We start from the raw sequence: 21963 nt of genomic DNA on the forward strand, positions 1-21963 counted from the left end.
ATGGCTAGCGTGCATAGACTAAGGAAATGAGAGAGAGAGAGAGAGAGAGAGAGAGATTGCACCTTGAGACCAAAATAAGCGTCAATGAGATCCAACATCTATCATGAAACGTCCACAAGGTATTATAGGTGATGCATTTCGCTTGCGAGCAAAGTTGCACAAAGTGACACTCATTCAAGAAGAACCACCCAAACAGCTAGAGGGTGAAGGGAAAAATATAGGATGCTTTATCATCCCTTAACCAATTTGCCTACCTACACTGCCAACATTGATGAAATGGAGGGAAAAACCTATGCTGATGGTGGGGAGAAGGGCTTGAAGGAGGCACTTTGCTAGGGTTACTGGGTGTGAAAGGTTGAGGCAAGCAGCTTGCAATAAGAAACCTGACAATTACAAATATAAAATCATGTTTTGGTAGCCTTGACAAAATGGTGGTGAGGATCCAATGCCAATGGATGCAACTTTGTGGGAGATGTGGGCAAGGATTACAAAATCGAATGACAACCCATGTCAAGATTCGGAAAAACTAAATCGAAAGTACATGTCGAGAGGAGCGGGCAGTGGGAAGCTACAGTGGATGTCAAATTTGTTAGTGGAAAGTGACCCACCACTATTGTGAATTGTTCAACAAGGAAGAGGTTATGCGATGAGATGGACTTCGCAGGTCATTAGTAAAATGGGTGTGATAGAATGAGGTTTGTGGTGATGGAGGGGGTAGTGGAGGGCATGGCTAGAGGTTTGGGGTGATGGAGGATTGCCAGCAAGATGGTGGCAATAGCCATGCTTGCCCAAGCACCAAAGTTGGAAGGTGGACTCAAGGAAGGGCTCTAGCAATGTGAGGCATGAGAGAAAAAATGCCATGGTGGTGGTGGTGGTGCTATTGCTATGAAGGCAGAAAAATGCCGATTAGCAAACGAGCAATTACTTCAAGTGCATGTCCTACCACTACCTTTGAGGCACGTTTTGATCTATGGAGAGCTTCTTTTTCTTTACATTTTGTGCTGAGCTTTCTTGATAAATCTATGTATGATGTTTTCTTTACCTTTGATTTGGAAATTGCGAATACACCCATTCAACAAGGTATTCTAGAGTACATTTCCACCATTTATCACCTATATTGAGAATACTAATTTTTTAAAGAGACTAGAATGACAAGTAAACTACATAGTGGAAAGAAATAAATTGCGGGATGCAAATCATCTCTCCTTTGGCAAATTTTGAAATATCGAGATCAATTTAAACCCTTTGAAACCATGTTTAAGAATGCAAATATGTGCAAGTTTGGGGCATAGAAGGTGAATTGGGCTCTTCCCTCTACTTCTTAGAAATGGCCTTAGGAGTGCACACCTTTGTTTGGGCCTAAATGTAGACAATTTGGTAAAGAGAACATTTAAAGATTTCAACTTGAGACCGAGCGGAGCGGGTCTCGGAGAGGATGTTCCCGCATCAGCGCGAATGCCCAAAACTGCTGTCAATCTTCAAAGTCCACCCCGTTCTCACGACTATCAATGGAAATCGCCACGCCACAAGGTAGCACTACACCCTTCCATTGGAGATGGGTTTTTTTCCATTCTCCTTGGGCATTACGGGGCTACTGTCTATCCTGCCAATCCAAACACTCATCTTTCTTGCCGCGTTGTCAGAACTGTCAGGTGACTGAGCATTCCGGTTGATGGTGCATTCGTGGTGGGAACATCTCCCGGCCAGTGGCACAGGTTTTCTGTGCGTGGGCGTTTTTGCTGGGCTGGCGGAAGGTGGGAATGCGCTCTAACCCATCATAGATGGGTCATGATTCTCGATGTTATTAGAAATTGGATGTAGATGCTTTTGGTGGAGAGAACATGAGGAGCAATAAGCGTCCAGAGAGGATGCCATGAGTGACTCTAAAAGGGTTGCACTTTGGCGGAGCCAAAATATTTATCGTTAACTGTATGCGCCGACTAATTTAGTCAAACTCGTAGGGTCCCCTTCTGCTGGCCAATGGGAAAGGGCCACGTGGAAATGGTTGCCAGGTTGTCGGATCTTCTGCCTCAACTGAACAAAAAGCTTACCATTCTTCCTCTTCTTCATTTTCTGCTCCTTTTCTTCTCCTCTGCAGGCATTTCACGCCATCGCCGATCGCCTCTCCATCCATCAGGCACGTATCCTTCTCCCTTTTCTCTCCCATCGCAGCCCCATCCTCCCTCTCATCCAATCATAATCCGATCGCATTGCGATCGCCAGTGTTTCGATTGCTAACATAGAAACATATAGCTCGCGAATCTCGATACCTTCGCCCTTCTTTTCGCACGATCGCATCGCTGATCCCAGCAGCTGGCGTTGATGTACGTATTAGAAGAGTTTCCCGACGATCCGAGTAGCGCTTCTTGACGATTCGTCGTGCGCTTGATCACGAATTCATTTCGCGGCATGTATAATCGCCTGAAGTGCGTTTTACTGGTCGAGAGATTTTCGACTGCTAAGGCATTATTTTTCGAGGCTGATATTGTCAGACCGGAAACTAAATAGCCAAGCTCGTTCTTTCCTTGGACTGCGAGTCCTCTTTAGCACTATTTCGGACGGATCTGCCTGAATTTACGAGGCTATACGTGTGTTTGAATAGTTTGTGAACTCGTCCGATCGAAGCCTCTTGCCCACGCTCCCTTTTCGCGGTGGTCCAGAGGAGAAAGAATTCATTTGCCTGTTCTCTTCTGGAGGTACGCAAGGACGTGCGAGGAATTATGTTTTTAACAAGTTTTGGGCAAAAGTGAATCCTCAAGGCTAACACGCGCTAGCAAACAAAGAATCGACAAGAATCTTTTGCTGCGCTACTTCCATGTCGGCGATATCTATCGAGTTAGAGGTGCGCATATTAGCGGAGTGAGTGCTGTTAGTTGGTTTGGCTACCTCTGATCAATTACGCCTGATCTACGAGATAGTTTCCATGTCACTCAATATGGGGATAGGACGGTCACAAGCAAGAGCCTCATTCCTCCCCGCGCCGCTTTTTTCGTGTGGAGGGGCTTAGAACATGCTAAAGAAGGATTGGTTGGTGTTGATAGGGCTCTTATAAAAGGAACGTTACCAGCTTTTCCATCTGGTTTCGTTTAAGGTGCCCAAGACATGCCAGGGGCCTGTTTTCCATAAAAAATTCTAAATTCATATTTGCTGTTGAGCCTTAAGGTGTGATTTGACATATTTCCGTTAGTACTTGGTTGCTCAATCGCTAGCTCTAGCAGTTTTATTGCTTTACATGTCTGTTTGCCTCCATAGGTTGTTTTGTTGATTCTGTGGTTGAGACTTGTAAACTCGGGATAAGTCATCGGTTTGTTCACCTTAGGTTGCTTTGGATATGGTCGGGATTCGTGCAACTACGTTGTGTACCTGATTGAAAATCTTATTCTGTGAAACGAAAAGGTATAAAAAGGTCAGGAACAGTGAAGGCCTACGATAGCCTTCAAGGTTTTAGTCTAGTGGTAATGGAGCACATGCCTATGCATGAATATATCAATTGATGGATGGATTTGCTAATAAGCACTATGTTATATAGGATCAAACAAATCATATATTATTCACCACTTGCAAAGGAGATATTTTGAGAGGTGCAGCGATTTGTTTATGACTATTTTATTCCCATTATCAATTGAATGAACCAAATACAAAGGATGTTTTGCAAAATGAAGAGAGTTTTGATCTGACGTGATCTTCATATATCGAAGGAATGTTATATTTGTTTAAAGAATTGAAAGGTAGTTACTAACTTTTGGAAATGCTATGAAGGATATCAATAAAACCAACACTATGTGCCTCTCTTTGGATTTTGAGAACTGTGATACACTAGATTGAGCCTTTTTGGAAGGCATCATGAGGCTGGGTTCCTCCAAGCGATGGATCAGGGGGTTTCTCAGCCCTTTATTTGGCAGCATTACTAAGCTCCTTATTAGGGGCGCACATGAGAACCCTTCCTCCTCTTCAGAGGGTTTGGCATGGTTGCCCCTAGCATCTTTCCTTTTCATCTTCATGGCAAACATGCAGCCTCCAATTGATCGGGAGCAGGACTTGCAGGACTCAGGGTTAGCAGATGACAAGGCACAGAGAACAACCAATTGCTTGGAGAGGGTCTGCACGTACCTACATTAGTATTGCTCGCTAGGATCAACTGGCATAAATCGGGTGACTTTCTCATGGACGTCTCTCCTTGGGGACAACCTTGGGCTTTAGGCATATCCTGTCATGAAGAAGGGGGAGGGAACAAAAGTATTCAAAAGGTTGAAGACTGCCTCATGGGCAGATCTGAAGACTGAAATGTTGGTGCAGAAGGTCTTGTAGAAGACAACAAACTACTACGGGACTGTTACAGCTGCAAGACAGGCACTACGGAGCCATTCAGAGACCTGTACCTGGTCGGCAGCAGTGGGGGCCTGTCAAATGGCCCTCCAGGTCACTAGGACAGATGCAGACTGCACAGAACAGGTCGGCGGATAACAGCTAGCAGTCGGGTCTGTTGGATGAGTCACTTAAGAGGTGGTTCTATTGGTATGGGACAATACGGATACTATCTGTGGATGCATCATAATTGTTGAATAGTGGATTTTGAAACATATAGTAGAGGTTATAGATGAAATGATCTGTATATGGTGGTTAACTTTTCATGAGATGAAAAGTAAACTTGTAGAACATGAAAGTATTTAGAAGCAAGAAGCAATGGTAGAATCGTATGACTGATTTGCTTAAAGTAAGAATAAAAAGTCTTCAGGTCACTTGTCTTTTGTAAAGCTGATCAGTTGGGCCAAAATATAGTGTTGCACTCTTGATTGTAATAGAAGATGAAGTTGATCATGATATGGACAGCTTATCTAGAATTTTTGTTGGATCAGAAAGCTTGAAGTCTTTCTGAAAACTCCACTTGTAGTTCAAGTGAATGTTTTCAGTGTCTTGATTTGCTTTTAGCAAGCATTGCCAGCTTGGTATGACCGTTAAATCAAGGATACCAAAGGTACTTTGCTAAAATACCTCTTGGTGGTATGATATATGGTCTGCTATGCTATTTTAGGAACACATGTCATAAGAATATGGTCATGAGAATATCGTAATGCTATTCTTTATAGGGTTATGATGGGTTCTGCCATTTAGTGATGTTGTAAATTCCAGACTTGCGGATGTGTGTGTATATGCATCAGATAATAGTGTACTCTCTTGAGAGAACAAGCTCAGTTTCTTCCTCGTATAGGAGTTATGCTAAGTTGACTCCAGGGTGAAGGGAAGAAGAACTGATTAGCTCATCCTGTTTTTCATGGTTTGGTAACCGCTTGAAGGCAAACAGTGGCTGCAGTTGAGAGCTATTTAAGAACAGCTTTATGAAGGTTCTTTATTGGGAATATGGAGGTCCAGTAGTGGTCAGATATTTCATGTTGAGAACATGGAAATTAATCAAAACTACCTAGCTATGGGTGGTTTCTCATCATGGGATGATCTAATGAGGGGTTTACTCCTTTTTGGTTTAATTAGCTAGTGGATTCTAACTCAAGGTCATTGTCAGAAGTTTACAAGTTCCAATTTTGGGTACTGACTCATCTAGGAGCAAACTCATGGTTGCCGGTGTAATGGAACGTGGTATAAAACTGTCACATGCACCCCTGCACTTGGGTGCAAGGTGACAAGTGGCTTCATCGACTAAGTGCAAATAGTTCCTATGATAGGATATTTTGTTGTATGCCGTAACCCCATTGTCAACCCTTGTCCAGGGACAGTCAAGCACGTAGGTCAGTCTTTGAGCCTTAGGTCAAGTCAGAAAGTCAATCCTTGTTCACTAGTACCCACTAGAGAACAGTAGGTTAGTATTTCCGTCTTAGGGTTCGAGGTAGGTCTAGGTCTCAGCCTAGGTTAGGAGCCCAGAAGGGCCCCCAAAGGGCTTGACCATTGAGCTCCCATCAAGGGAGAAAATGCTGGGGAAGGGCTGCCTTATATAGGCTGCTCTGTGCCCCGCCCTAGGCTGCTTTTTATGGGGCAAAGAGCCCAACCAGCCAGCCAAACCAACCGACCAGCTGGTCGGCCAGTTTGGGGCTGGTTGGCTCACCCCACAGCCCCCTATATAAAGGAGGGGGCTGCAGCCCTCAATCCTTGTTCAGCTCTAGCCTTCCCTACAGCTCTACAGCCCTCCAGTGCAGCCCGGTGCACCTCCAGAGATCCCCTGCACAGTAGCAAGAGTTAGCAGTGCAGATCAGCCTCTAAGGGAGGAGTACATGCAGCACTACAGCCAGGGTTTGGACCAGCAAACGGAAGAAGGTTTGGTGGCTGTTTCAGCAGCTCTTTTACAGTTTCTGAGATTGATATATAGTCGACCATCGACATGACTATGTTGTACTTAGGACTTAGTACTGCCATTCTGCATTTTTTGCATTTTGCATTAGTATGGACGCTCGTTTAGTAGCTCCACTACCACAGCTTGTTGTATCAGGATTTTCACAGTCTCATAGAGCCATCGGTCTTCCGAAGACTTTAATAAGCTTTCTTTCTTTCTTATCACTCAGCTCTCAGTTCACATCTTGGCTCTCTTATAGCTTTCACTACTCTCAGATTTCCATCTTCCCTTCATCTCTCACACTCACGCAGCTCCACTGCATGCCCGGGGATAGCACAAGCCTCTTCAATAGCCTTGCACAGCGGTTCAATCGAGCGTGTGGGCAGCATGGTCTTGGTCGAGATTTGGGTTGCTTCTCAAGCATTTCTAGGTCAGCCCATTGTATCAAAGGGTCATCTTGAGAGTTGTCTCTCGAGATCTCTGAAGGAGTGTCAGTTGTATTCTTTTGCAGTTCTCCAAGATATAAAGTAAATTCTTCCCCATTTGGGGAGGGGGGTCCCTCAGTGGGTACATCTGGTGTCGTCTACATTCTCTCTCTAACCCTAATCTCTCTCTCTCTCTCTCTCTCTCTCTCTCTCTCTCACATGGTGCATACGCATACGCCTCGCACAAAGCTTGAAAGAAGGTCTTGCCGTGCATTACACAATCACTCACCGTTGCATGTTACATTGGTATCAGACCTTCAATCTGTAATCCAGCTTGACTACCACGAGTGCATGGTCTTGTTGAGATCTAGAAAGGACACACATGCCAGCATCATAGAGCAGCAGAGAGAAGAGGAACAAAACTTCGACTACCAGGAAGATAAGGAAAGTACGCTTTTGCAGAGCACTCAAGTGATGTTAGAGAAGGTCATGGAATAGAACAGACTCCTCCTGGCCCAGCTTGAAGAATCTCATGACAGTTGGGCGAAAAAGACAAGCAGTTGGATTAAATGCAGAAACAGCTTGAACTATAGAGGAGGACAAACCTGAAAAAGGCAAGGGACTCTTAGAATTCGAAAAACTGCTCTTGTTGATGCACAAGGAGTGCAAACAAGAGGCAGCACTTCGGCGTGGCCCAAGCCAAGAAGCAGCACCGACTCGACCAGGAAGCTATGTTGCTCCAACACAAACAGATGTTGGCTACTGTGCAAGCTAGGATGAGTACTACTTCCTCCTCGGGTTTGACCGCACCAAAGATTACTCCACTCACCCGGTCCACTCTGAATTTCATAAAATACGACGGTAAGTGCGACCAATCAGCCGTTTTTCAGTTTATTCATCAATTTGTAGCTCATTTTCCGTTAGCTCGTATTCAAGATGAACAAGACAAACTCCACCTAGCTAGCCCTCATCTGACAAGTGAAGCAGTGACCTGTTACCAAGGTTTGCCTTCCAGTTCCACTACTTGTGAACTTCCAATCAAGGCTCTGATACCATGTTAGAAATGAACCAAATAGAGGGTATCTGCAGCGGAAGACTGATAGATGGGCACGTCTTTACTTGTGTTACTCAAACATGCAGTGTGTGCAAGCCAGTAAATAGACAATGCTCCAAGAGAGATATAGAACCAACATAATATATATTTCCATCCACAAAAGGACACAATACAAAAGAGTCCAGAATCACACCTAACCGTGGTCATCTGTCCTTACCAAAAGTTGTCCTACTACCTCCTTGGCACTTCTAGGTCCCTGAGCCCTTATGCTCCTTGTCGGGATTCTGTAGACTTAGTTACCGTGCCTTGGTCCCTGCAGTTTGCTGCCCTGGATGTCAGCCTAGGTGTGCATTCCCTTCTCAGCTTTGTCTGCAGCTCTTCAGCCTCCTGTAGACCTCTTGAATGTGGGTCCTACTCTTTCTGATCTGCTGCACCAATCTGCTGGACATCTGCTGCTCAAGTCCTTGTACCTTACTGCCCTAGAAGACAGCCAAGGGTGCAGCTCTTCCTTGGATCTGTCTGCAGTACACAGCTCCTCTTGGTCCTCCTTAATGTAGGCCCAGGCCCTGTTGCTTCACTGCTCCAGTCTGCTTCTGAAGGCTGCCAAGAATGGACAAGATAAGAGCCGTAGGGGCTTTCCTTTTATAGGGCAAATGATCCTCCAACAAACCCGACCTAGTAGGGGGATTTGGGCGAACTTTACTGGCTTCCCTCTGGTCTGTAAAACCAACTTGGGGGGCTCACAATTTGATATCTTGTAGACCCTGCTTGGCCACGTGGCAGGCTGCCACTGCTTCAGGGAGATCTGCCTCCACACTGACCTGCTCCAGGCTTCTTCTGCCCCTAAACTTGCTCCAAACAGGCGCATACTTGCCCTGTTCATCTCGCCTTCAGTACAGGGCCATATCTGCCCTAAACCAAGATCTTTTGCAGGCACCAGACCTGCCCAAAATAGGCACCTGCTTGTTGTTTCTTTTCTGCCATCTATCAGGCTCAGTTCAAGCCCCAGGCAACCTGCTCGAGTTCTGTAGAATACCCAGCAGCCACTCCCTACACATCCGTACTGATTCCGTACAGTTGCTGACATCATCTGCCACATAGGCACCCTGCTCCAGCTCAGCAAACCTGTGCAGTCATGCTCCCAAGTAAGATGTACTGCCACATGTCTGCCCCGTTGCAGTCCACCATGGCACCTTCCATCTACCAGGAATGTCCTCGGACCTGCTGCCCACATGGCAGCCCATGTGCTGCCCATGTGGCAGCCCCATCCTTTTATGTTTTGTTGTGTGTGTGCTTCACATGGCAGCCAAGGTGCTGCCCACGTGGCAGCCACATCACTCCCTTGGTTAGCCTGCCCATGCTCTCCTAATATGGAGGCTTATAGATGGGGCGGTACCACACTATTTCCAACATGGAGAAGGATAAGATGGATTTGATGGGCAGGTGGTGAAGGGTTCAGATCCAGTGGATGTCAAAGATTGGGTGCAAAGCACTTTCCATGATCATTGAAATCTTTCCAACAAGGGAGATAGATAATAAAACACGTGGCCCTCCCTTGCCGAGCATGCATGCATATCAGAAGAAAATACAACAGGAAATGAGGCCTGTCTCAAAACCCTCCTGGAACATCCAGCAAAGAAAGTGGGAGCCTATATTAGGGCATCACAGCAAAGTCCTGGACCTACCACACCAATTGGCTAGTACTTGCAGTATAACTAAATATTGTACGAATTTCTTCTTCCGCAAAATTTTGATGTACAGCCACTATCTATTTCATAGTGGTGTCCAGTACCATAGATCCTGAAGGGTCTCAATATAATCATACCAATCATTCCATTGCTTCTGCACATTTATCTGGTAGTGAATCCATGTGAGGCATGGACAATCTCAAAGGATGTGTTCGAGACCAACAATGCGGCAAGGATAGCTAGACTCTAGAATTAGTTGTTCACGCTACACATGCCCTTACCCTGCCCTTCCTCCCTCACTCACCCTAGCATCTCAAGCCACTCCACTCCATGCCCTTCTCTCTTTCCTCCACTCCACTATCAAACACCTCAGCCTCAACCTTCTACCCTCCAGCCTCCTCCCAAGCCTCTCATCCTTTTAGCTTTCACAAGAGAGCTTTGCTTCACATCCCCCCTCCCCCCCTCCTCTTTCTCTCTCCCTCTCTCTCTTCCTCCCCTTGCAAGCATTCAATTTAGCCTCCCCCCCTTCCTTCTTCTCTCCCTTTTTTCCCTCGCTTTGCCGCAAATGTTCCAGCCCCTCTCCCCCGCCCCCCCCCCCCCCTTCTTTCTCTCTGTCTCTTTCTCTCTCTTCTTCTCAGCCTAAAGACTGCCAGTCTTACACTGATGTGATGCAGTAGCTACTCTTGTTGGTTGTATTATGTCTCATAGGCTCATAAGGCCTCCTAAAGACACCTCTCTCTCTCTCTCTCTCTCTCTCTCTCTCTCTCGGTAGTCTCACCTTCTCTTCCCTTTTTGCTGTGCTTTCTTGCAGCTCCCCCACTCTCTTTCCTCTCTTTCATGTTCTGGTATATTCCTGTCTCTTAGGATACTGTACTGCATGATGTGTCATATGATGTGGCATTCCCATTCCAGGTCAATGTTCCCCTTTTCCAAAACATTTCTGGTTTTGGAATCCGATGTTCCTAGAGTAACAATGCTAGGCCCATTCTTGGTACTTATCCTTGTGGCTGCAGGTGTGAGGGACCTGGAAGGATGCTTTTGTGGAGCATTGAACATACTACAGTGGGCTGCCTACTTGATTGCGTTCTTTCCTTGATCTGTGTGTTCTCTCTAGTATACTCGTGTGCACACGTTGTGTGGGTGAGATCTTGAGCATTGGGTGATCCTGGGCACACTCCATGGTAGGGGTTAGAGGCTGTAGGAAGCTAGCCTCGAATATTCAGACAGCTATATCCACTCTATTTTATCAGAGCTGTGACATGATTTCGGACTTCATGTTCCTGCTTTCAAACACATTTATTGAACATTTGCCAATAGGTCACTTTGCTTGTTGACTGTGAGTTATAATTTTTTAATTAAGGGGCTTTAAGCTATTTAAAGTGATATTTAATCTTGAGAGCAATTCAACACCAAAAATTTTAACTATTGAATTGATTTCGATCTATGATATTTGTGGTTAAAAGAGTTAAATTCTTTATGGAACTCTCTTTTATCTTGCATGCTTTATAATGCAAGTACATGTCTCATTCCTCAATCTGAAATCCCTTTTGCAGAAAAAGCTACCAGGGAACAACCGATTATTTTTGTGTGCTTGGAACTTTTGTCTTTGGGAATTTCCCGAGAGCAGCTATAGAAGCTGATCTAAGAAATCCAAATCCCTGAAATTTTTTCCAAGCAAGCATGGAGCCAGAAAGCGAGTTTATGGTTGAAGATGCAGCTCCTTTAGATGACACTGCTAGAGAGGGAGACGAGGTTGTCTTCCTCAGTTCCTTGTAAATTTTGGCCTCTGAGGATTGTGTTTTTCATGCATTTCTGGATTTTCTTACATATGATTCAGAAAAACTTTGCAGCATTTTGTGGCATGCCACTAGGAGAGGTTTCACTTTGTATTTTGGATTACGAAAGGGCTAACAAAATCTGTTCTGTACATGAATGCAGCCATTAAATTCAAAGGAGACACAGGGTTTGGAGCTTGAATCTAAGGAGCTTCTGCACAATAATGATAGTTCAGAGCAAGGACCGTGTGAGACTGTGACTGAAGATGACAATCTTCACAAGTCAATGGCTGCACACCCAGAAACCCCTCATAGTGAGCTTATGATTGCAAAACACAATCCTGAGCAGGAAGCCTTGGACTGGGAAAGCAAATTGAAAGCAGCACAAGAAAGCATTGAGGACTTGGAAACAAAACTATCACATTCTGAGGAAGCAATAACTGTTAACAAGATGGAATCTGCTGAAAAAATATCTTCTCTTCTTCATGAACTGGAGAAATCCAAAATTGATCTTGAAGCTTCTTCAATTCATGAATCGAAGTTGAAGTCCATGGAAATCGAAGCAGCTCGCCTTACTGAAGAACTCTGTAGTTCGAAATCTGAGGTGACAGATTTGAAGGTAAAAGTACAAATGACACAGGAAGGTAATGCACAACTTACTAGCCAGCTGGAGGGTTTGGCAGATAAGGTACCTATGCTACAAGGGCAGCTTGCTTCTGCAGAGCAAAAAATGAAGGAGGCTGAAGAAAGTCTTTTGGCACAAATTGAAGCTCATAAAGCAGAGTTAACTACAAGGGAATCGATTCATGAAACCCTCCACAATGCTCATGGAAAGTTGCAGATGGACTTGGAGGCCTCAAAGAGCAGACATTTAGAATTGGAGACTGCCCTTAGTGCTGCACTTGACAAAACAGAAGAACACCAGAAAGAAGCCAAAAGGCAAGAAGCACTTTTTAAAGAATCTTTAGATAAGTCACAGGAATTAGCAGAAACTGCAGAAGCAAAATTTACAGAGGCAGATAAGAAAATTCAGTCATTGCAGCTTGAGCTTGATGAGATGCAACATCAGCTCATTGCACATGCTGAAATAGGAGAGATTCTAAATGAGACAAAAGATCAGTTGGCTAAAGTTGAAGAAGAATGTTCTCAAGTGAAAGAAAACTTGACTCAAATTGAGCAAGATTATGCTGATGAAAAAAAGCGAGCTGTAGAGCTTGATTCAAAACTGAAGAGCATGGAAGAAATAATGGGAAACCAGTTAGAAAGTCTCAAAGTGGCTGAAGAGTTTGCAGAAAAATCCAAAGAGCAGGTTTCAGATTTAGAAAGAATGCTCAAGGTCGTTGAAGATAAGCTCAAGTCAACTGAAAAAGTCACTGAGAGTTTACAACTGGAAGTAAATGGTCTGAATGAAAGAGAAGCAATAGCTAAAGAGCATCTTAAAGAAGCTGAAGCAAAATCTGAAAATCTGGAGATTGAACTTCAGAACAAGCTGGAGGCCCATGAAGAAAGGTATCAGGGTCTTCAGAAATCAGTGTTTCAACTCGAACAGAACTCTGCTGAGCTGCAGGATACTTTAGTTGCTGCTAAATTGGAGGCGGAAACTGCCAAGACAAAAGTGAGTGAGCTAGAGCTTTCCTTAGAAAATTTACAGCATACTAAAGATGAACTTAAAGAGAGGCTAAGGATTTCTGAGGAGCAGTCTTTGCATCATGCAACTAATGCAGACAGTTTGATAAATAGGGGGGTTGAACTGGAGAGCATGATAAACCAGCATAAAACAGAAGCAGATGATGCAAGGAAAAGGGTCACAGAGCTTGAGGCTGCCTTACTGGATGCACAGCACAAAGGCAGTGAACTTGAAGTGAAGTTGAAGTCAGCTCAAGACAATTCAGCAATGTTCGAAAATTCAGTCAGTGAATTGTCAAATACAGTTGCTGAATTGGAGGAATCAGTAAGGATTTTTGAGTCTCAGGCCAAGGAATCTTCTGCAAAAGTTGTTGAGCTAGAAACAGCACATGCGTCTTCAAAGCTAAAAGAACAAGAACTTACAGAGAGCATACAATCTGCAGAGGAGAGGCTGATGCAGAAGGAGAGTGATGCAAAAGACACGGAAAATAGAATCCTCGAACTTGAAGCATGCATTGCAGATATGGAGATCAAGTTCAAAGTTGTCACAAACAGAGCAGATGAGTTGCAAGTAGCTTTGGAAGAAGCAAGGAATAAAGAACTTGCCCTTGCTGAGAAAGTGGGGGATGCAGAAAGGGAACTGTCAGAAGCAACCAACCAAGCACGAGAACTTGAAGGATTGATTGAATCCTCTCGTACTGAAGCGAATGAGGCCAAAAATAGGGTTACATCCATGGAAGCTTTGCTGGTACAGGTGCAAGAGAAATGTGCTCTAGCAGAAGCTGATGTGAAGCAATTAACTGGTGAGCGGTCTCTGCTTGAAGAGAAGCTTGGAGAAGTGGAAACACATCATGCTAACATATCAACAGAACTTATGCAAGCCGAACATAAAATTACTGAACTGCAGCCATTGGTTGATAAATTAAGGGATTCTGAAGGTTTAGTAATCACCCTGAAGGAGAAAATATCTGCTGCTGATGAGGGGTTGAGTAAAGCAGAAGCAGACTTACAGGCAGCCAGTCTTGGTGAATCAAAGTTGAGAGAGGAGTTGTCATTTCATCAAAGTTCCAACAGTAACCTGCAGGAATCGTTGGCTCAGATTCAGAGTGAGAAGCAAGCTATCATAGCTCAACTTGACAGTACACAGAAGAGCTTTGCTGAGTTAAACGAACAGCTTATACAAGAGAGGGAGCAACTGCAACGCCAGGTCTTTTCATTCACTGATTTTTTTGAAGGGGAGGGATATTGGCATCAAATGTTTATTTAGCAGTTATGCCTGGGCTTTTCCAACTAGATGCTTTCTTTTTTATTTGTGATCTGTAAATTCAGAGTACTGCAACACACTGTATCTCTGGTTTACAAACGTGAATCTCATGGGCACTGAGATGCACACCAAACCAGGAACAGCATAAAATCTTATGTGCATCAAGATTGAGAGAGAAAATGAAGTGGAATGTATTTTAATTTTGGTTCCTCAATATAAATATGTCTGCTCATTTTGAGATTTGCATAATCATTTCTTTAATCAGCTTTTCAAAACAAAGGCAGCTGGCGGTAAGCAGAGACTGGCCCCCGACACTTTTGTCTAATTTTGTTAGTCTAAGGAGTAGTTGAGGGGATAAGATTGTAAGCCTGCTGGCAGAAGAGAGATGAAATGGATTAAGGTTGTGTTCGGGCATCTAAGGGAGGCTTGCTGACTGATGAGCTCGCCTTGTTGCAAGTTTACAGCAATGCTAGTTTGGTAGGAATGCAACACTGGAGTTTTGACTATGCTGAATAGTCCCAAGATACCTATGTAGGACTTGGTGAATGATTTAAATATTCAGTCCGTCCAAAATATGTCTTTTGTTATGCGCTGGATCCTAGGAGCTTAGCAAAATTAGGTTTAACTATTTAAGGAATGGACATGGTATGCCTACATCTAGGCCATGATATGGACTTGGTTTCTCTGATTTTAAAAATGCTAACCTTAGAAAGACCAAGCTTCATGAATATGTTTTAAACTCTTGTAGCAGCCTCTTCTTTCTACTATACTACAGACTGTTGTTACTATTCACCTTTATGCAATCCATACAGGTTTTGTTGCAAAGGTCACCTCCCCATCTGTAAGCCCCCAAATGAGGAGAGCATGGGGGAGGGAGACCTACGGCAGGATGTGTGGATCTGGGACAGATTTGGAGCATTCATGGTTGGCGGGGTGTCCCAGGTAAAAGGCGCGATGACATCAGCAATGTACGGAACAGTACGGCGCTGCATACGTGGCTGGAGAGAGCCTGGCAGAGGGCAGAACCAGCAGGGAGAACGGGCGCTGACATGGCGGGGGATGGGGCAGCACATGGCAGCCCATATGGAGGGCTGGTTGGGCTGGGCAAAGCCAGCAAACCAGGCCCTATCTAGGAATAAATGCACGCATCTTAGGCCAATAAAAGGTATGCTTCACAAGAGACAGAGTCCGATGTATACCCGGATGTCCAGCACTAGGAATGTCATGACACTCCCAGAGAATCTTGGATCGAAGTTCCAGAACATCTGGCACACAAATCTTTCCATTTCGGAATAGCAAGCCGTTCCTAATCATCCACTGACCTCTTGCCGCCTGTACCGTAGGGGGCACAATCCCAGAGTCCTGGTCAACCATGGAGCTCCCATCCTGGACTCTCTGCCAATAAGAACTGAAATGACTATCAGTTGCGCAAAGCCCTCTCAAGGATTGAAATAGGTATGAGGATATTTCCATAAATGACATAGCATTTACAAACTTGACTCGACTTAAGGCATCCGCCACACTATTCAACGAACCCTTTCGATAACGTATTTCAAAATCAAAATCTTGCATTAATTTTGCCCATCTAGCTTTCCGTCCCCTCAATTCAGACCCATCACACACATACTTAATTGACTGATGATGAGTCAATACAAGAAACTTCGAACCATACAAGTAGTGTCTCCAAACCTTAAGGGCATACACTACAGCATAGAGTTCCTTTTCTAGTGTGGGCCAACGATATTGGGTGTCGTCTAGCTTCTCACTCTCAAAAGCTACAGGTCTGCCCTCTTGAAATAGAGCTGCTTCAATCGCAAAATCACTCGCATCGGCCTCTAAAACATAAGGCCGGGTAGGATCGGGTAATGCAAGAACGGGCGCTTCCTTGATAGAAAACTTCAAGGTTTCAAAAGCCTTCTTCAATGCATCATTCTAAGAGATCGGCTGGGTAGACCTGCGTCCACGATCTTTCAATATGTTTGTCAGGGGTGCCGTGATGTGTGAATAATCACGCACAGACTTCCATAGAAATACCGTAAATCCTAGGAAAGAACGAAGTTGTTTCACAGTCTGAGGGATCGGCCATTCTAAAACCTTCTGGATACGATCCAGATCAATGCTAATACCTTCAGAAGAAATCTTGTGTCCTAAGTAAATGATCTCCTTCATAAAGAAGTCACATTTACTCATCTTGACATAGAGCTTATGCTGTCTTAGAATAACTAAGACAATCCGGAGGTGTCCTATGTGATTCTCAAGCGTTCGGCTATATACCAAGATGTCATCTAAGAACACTACAACGAATTTGCCCAGAAAATCTCGGAAGAAATCGTTCATCATTTGCTGGAAGGTGGCAGGAGCATTGGTCAAACCAAAAGGTAATACAAGAAACTCGTAGTGGCCATACCTAGTTCGAAATGTGGTTCTATCTATGTGTTTAGCATAGATACGGATTTGGTGATAACCCGTATGCAAATCAATCTTAGTGAAATACTTCGCTCCGGCCGAATGGTCTATCAGATCATCGGAACGAGGTAGAGGGTATCGATTCTTAATTGTCACTTTATTCAATCGTTTATAATCTATACACATTCTCCATGTAGAATCTTTCTTCTTTCTTAAGAGGACAGGTTCCCCCCCGGTACTTGTTTCTTCTCCAAGTGTTTCTTGGAGGCGTTGTCTATAGACTTCGTCTCCCCGGTACCAGTGGTAGATTGGAAGAACTTCCGTTTGTTCTTCCCACTCGTGTCGGAAACTGTGGTTCCCTTTGCACTGGCCATGGTATCATCATAAATACGTGCGTAATTCATGGCCTCTTGCAACGTGGTACACTTGTTGTTCTTGATTTGTAACTTGTAGGAGTCAGGCAAACCATCCACAAAGAAACCTAACAAGGTCACTGGATCCATCTTTGTAGCTCTGGTCTGCAAATCCCTAAACCTCTGAAGATAAACCTCAAAAGTCAAGTTCAGCTTGGACATATCGAGGGCTTTGAGCTTGCCTACGATATCATAATCTTCCTCCTTCTTCAAAAACTCTTTCTTGAAGACCCCTTTGAAATCTATCCATGTTGCAGGCTTGGGTTGGAGTTCCTTCCACCACAATAAAGCCTTTCCTGACATGAATCCGGCTGCAAGCTGTATTTTCTTGTCATCTGGGTACGGGTGAAACTGGAAGTGTACTTGCCACTTGTGCAATCAAGTGTCAATGACCTCCTTGGTACGAGACTTTTGATCTCCGAGAAAAGGATCTGGAGTGATGTTCGGACCTAACACTGAAGCCATGGCATCCACATGCGTGAGTGCCTGAACAGTGCTAGTCAGAAGTGTGAAGGTAGTCTGAATCCCTTGGAGTTGCTGCGTCAACCCCGTTTGATTCGCGTTAACTTGCTCAAACTTTCCATCAAGAGCAGTGGTGAATTCACTGAACGCTTTCTTCATAATCAGATTGTCGTAGAGACCCTGGTCATCCTCCACAGGGTAGTTCAAATCCTGGTCACCCATCGCAAACTCAGGATTTACAGAATCATCCATGGCTGAAATCTGATCTGAAAAGTAGTGGACTTAGAGAACTAACAGGTGGAATCGAAGCTTGAAGGAGAGTGGAGCCAAGGGAAAAACTGTCCCAAGAGGAGGTGACGAAAGAAGAGAAGCTGGCCGAAAAGAAGGGGTACAAAGCTGACGATCAGCTTGAGTAGGTGAACCCGGATTCCCACTGTTGGTTCCGCTGCAGGCTGTACCGTACGGAAATCTGCTGCAGCTGTAGCCGTACCTAGGTGACGAAAGTCTGCTATGGGTGTGGAGGGATCCTCTTGCGCACTCCTGCATAGGCTGTGGTTGATCTTATGATCTCGCCAGGCTATAAAGGAGACGGTGCAGCTATTTAGAAAGCTATGCTTTCTAAAAAAGCCCACCCTCCCAACTTGGAGGGTCGATGCTTTTTTTTAGCATGCCCACCCTCCTAAACTTGGAGGGTTGGTGCTTTTCTCGCATCAGCCACCCCGAACAGCAGCCTAGCCGCATCTGCTCCAGTCTATGGCGCACCCCTCTACACGCACCTACCTGCATCACCTAACCTCCTGCGCAGCCCTGAACAATACACGGAATCCCTTCGCCTACCAAACAGCTCCTCTCACGCCTCTCCTCCAATCCTCTCCACTTAGCTACACCTCACACCCTCTCTCACCTAACCCTTCAGCAATCTCGAATTCATCCTCACTCTCTTCTTCCTACCTTTTCCCTAAATCTTGACCACTTCCCATAACCGACGGACCAAACAAGAACTTGCAGCATAAATTTCGAAATTGGGCATACCTGGAGGAACAAATCGTCCAAAATTCTTGGAACAGAAGTTCCTACCTCAGGAGTTGGCTCTGATACCAACTGACACGTCCCAACACTCCTGAAACCTCTGATCTGCAAGTAAACACAAGAACACACACAACGTGAGAAAACTGAGCAGGCTGCTCACCACCCAACCATGACATCTACGGGATGTGAACCCGAATCAGGAGGTGTCCCCTCCGAGCCACTAGCTGAGCTACTGGCATGAACTCCCAACCAGATCCTAACCAGCCTGGTGTCCCATACCACCAGGTGGCACTGTGAAGCCTGGGATCTGCTACTGGGCCTTGGGCTACGTTATGATGCAGGCGAGCGTCCGCGACTCAATCCAGGATCAGACCTAGCACCTGGGAACGAAACTTGCTCCCATCGGTTCCTTGAGAACTGAATCTCTGAGCCTCTTTTATAGACTCGGGCCCCAAGCACCAAAAATAGCGAAGACCTCTAACTGGTTCGTACCCTTGCCGCTCAACTCGAGAATCAAGCCTACCTAGCTCTAAGCCTCCCCAGGCTACCTGAGCTAGTCGCCTCCTGCTTTGGTCGTAGGCCTATCGTCTTCCTGAACGCTGCTGGTTAGTGTTGTCTGGCTAGAAATACTCAGTAATCGTGCGATGAGGGGAGTCTGGCTGTACGTTCTAGTCTCGCCTCGTCTCGCCTCTGTGATCTGAGCAAGAAAGAAAGAAAGATATATTAATGTATTTGGGAGGCCTCATAGGCCTATGACACAAAGCACATAACAAAAAAGATAGCTACTACATCTCTAAGTATCAGAGAGTCGAGGAGTGCACATGGCATCTCAGTTGGAAGTTATCATAGCACACAACTTTATTCTAGTCCTATCAAAAAGTGGCCTTCATTACATCAATTTAAGACTAAGAGTTTGTGGTTTGGATTTTAAATCCCTAATTAGTGCTTGTGCTTCTCACTAGACAAGCCATTTGCCTGATTTACGCTCCTCCTTCACTTTAGTAAGTTCAATGTTCCTTTATTTGAGCTGGGTCGGAGTGAGCTTCTCGGATATTACACACTCTCTTTTAGTGTGATCCACGTAACTTTATATTACAAGAAGACTGTCTCAAAAGGAGAGATCAGCCAATACAAAATCAAAAAATCTCAGTATAAGACAAGTAGACAGCATAGTCTATCTGCTGAACAGACAAGTAATCATAGAATGATTGCTTGAGTGACATGCGAAAATAAAAGAACATGGAAGAGGTGGGCTCGTGAAAGACTTGTTGATTCCTGTCTTTCCATATGGTCCAAAGTGCCCAATATCTAACCCATGCAAAGAACAAGTCAAACTCCAGTTGTCACGGGTGAATCCCAAAGAGCCAAAAAAGCTTTCCAAAAAGATTCCCTGGGAGCCAAACATCTGTGGCATAATGCATGAGCAATGTGTCGATAAGCCAAGAGTGTGCTAAAAGGAATGACACCAAGTAGCACTTGCCATAAAAAAACCTGTTGTCAAAGTGGCAGTTTGTAGGACCTGATTTGATGCAAACTTTTTACGCCACCAGAGTCAATTGGCATGTTGTGAAATCCAAGGAGAAGGTACCATAACTCTGTACAAACCAGCCACTGAAATATCAGCCAAGCATAAAGACCAGAGTCAGTTGGCATGTTGTGAAATCCAAGGAGAAGGTACCATAACTCTGTACAAACCAGCCACTGAAATATCAGCCAAGCATAAAGGCCGCAAAGTAGAACCCTGGCAATGCAAAGGCCAATCAGTAAGCCAATCTGTGAGCTCCAATTTGGGAACCGGTAAGAAAGAGCCAGGGGGGGATGTATTGTGGGAGCCTTTCTATTGGCTTTGATGGGTCTCTTTATCTGGCCTGGCCGAGTTCCAAGATGTTGGTACATTCCCTAGACTGATGTGTTGGTTAGGTAGCCATGCTTCATTTGAGCCTCTGAGCTACTTGGGGTGCACAGAGTAGTAGGCTCAGTCATAGTCATTTTCATGTTTTGTTTTTGGTTCTGTTCCAATAGTCCCTCACATTTCCTTCATTGGCGGGTGTTGGAACATGAAGTCAAAGTGAGTGTTTTAGGTGCTCTAAGAGTGTTTTTATAGTCTAGTGAGTCCTAGACATGCCACATGTCATATTGGGAGTTATCCCATATACACTTTGGCTTTCTAGAGTCTAGTGTCACACTATATAGTGTTGTACTTGTCTAGTGTCACATCAGAGCGGCCTACATCAAGCTTTTCTATCATGTGATTATTTTGGTTATCATTGCTTTATACTTTCCATTTCCTTTCATTGCTTTCTAGTTCTTTCATTTCTCTTCATTCCATTCCTCCTACCATGTGCCTTCATTGTCAGTGTAGATGGTAGTAGAAGTTGGCTGGCTGCTGTCAAGATCTACAAGTAAAATGAAATGCATGAAGATCCAAGCATGAAACAATTGCCAATGTGGGACACTCTCGTGTCATAACAACCTACCCAGTCACATTGTCCATGAAAGCATGCAAGACCAGTGGAGGCTCATCACCGTATAACGTTCCTGTTATTCCGACGGAGCACCCGCGCCCCTGCCCCGTCATCCCCTGCTCCCTCATCCCCGCTTGCCTTAGCTAGGCCTTAGTCATCCCGTGCCTTAGCTAGCCAATCAGTAAGGCCCCAGACCGACTCTCTAAGGTAGAACGGGAAGAAGTGGCAACTCAAGTGAGGGACTGACTTCAGAAGAGTTTCATCACTCATAGCACTTCTTCTTTTGCATCCCTTGTACTCTTGGTGAAAAAGAAGGATGGTTCTTACCGTATGTGCATTGACTACAGAGACCATCCAAAACAGGTTTCCAATTCCTAGGATAGATGAGCTGTTGGATGAACTCAAGGGTGCTCAGTTTTTCACTAAGATTGATTTGAGATCCGGCTATCATCATATTAGAATGAAAGCTGGGGATGAGCACAAGACAGCCTTTCGCACAGAGAGGGGATTGTATGAGTTCAAGGTGATGCCTTTTGGATTGACCAATGCACCAGCTACTTTCCAGGCACTCATGAACAAGATTTTGCAGCCTCTCCTTTTCAAATATGTGCTGGTATTTTTTGATGACATCCTCATTTATAGCAAGGACAAGCAGGAGCACATCATACATGTCAAGCAAGTGCTGGAAATTTTGAGGTTGCATCAGCTTTATGATATAGCCCAGCAAATGCACTTTGATGGCACAAGAGGTTGAGTATCTTGGTCACATTGTGAGCAAGGATGGCATTCGAGTGGATCTTGCAAAGGTGAAATGCATTGAGGATTGGCCGCAGCCACGCAACCCTACTCAGTTGAGGGGATTCCTAGGTCTTGCTTCCTTCTACAGGCGCTTTATTTGCAAGTTTACCAAGAGGGCAGCCCCTCTGACAGACCTTTTGAAGAAGGATGCTTTTATGTGGTCTACAGATGCACAGCGCAGCTTTGAAGACCTGAAATTTGCCCTCACTCATGCTCCTGTGTTGGTATGCCCTGATTTCTCACGTACTTTCATTGTGAAGGCAGATGCGAGTGGCAAA

At 44.8% G+C, this 21963-nt stretch overlaps 1 protein-coding gene across 2 annotated transcripts in view; it reads left to right on the forward strand.

The window, feature by feature from the left end:
* Window positions 1-2069: 2069 nt before the first annotated feature.
* Window positions 2070-21963, forward strand: part of LOC147887513 (uncharacterized) — a 30429-nt gene continuing 10535 nt past the window's right edge. For both annotated transcript variants that reach the window (XM_087394398.1, XM_087394399.1), the window contains exons 1-3: window positions 2070-2137; window positions 11001-11199; window positions 11386-14055. In XM_087394398.1, the coding sequence (XP_087250524.1) occupies window positions 11128-11199; window positions 11386-14055 (2742 nt within the window). In that variant the 5' untranslated portion in view covers window positions 2070-2137; window positions 11001-11127. The remainder of the gene's footprint in view (window positions 2138-11000; window positions 11200-11385; window positions 14056-21963) is intronic.

Source organism: Dipteris shenzhenensis, chromosome 23 (assembly GCF_047967505.1).
Source record: "Dipteris shenzhenensis isolate YYH24624 ecotype China chromosome 23, Dip_SZ_1.0, whole genome shotgun sequence".
In the NCBI taxonomy this organism is placed as follows: domain Eukaryota; kingdom Viridiplantae; phylum Streptophyta; class Polypodiopsida; order Gleicheniales; family Dipteridaceae; genus Dipteris; species Dipteris shenzhenensis.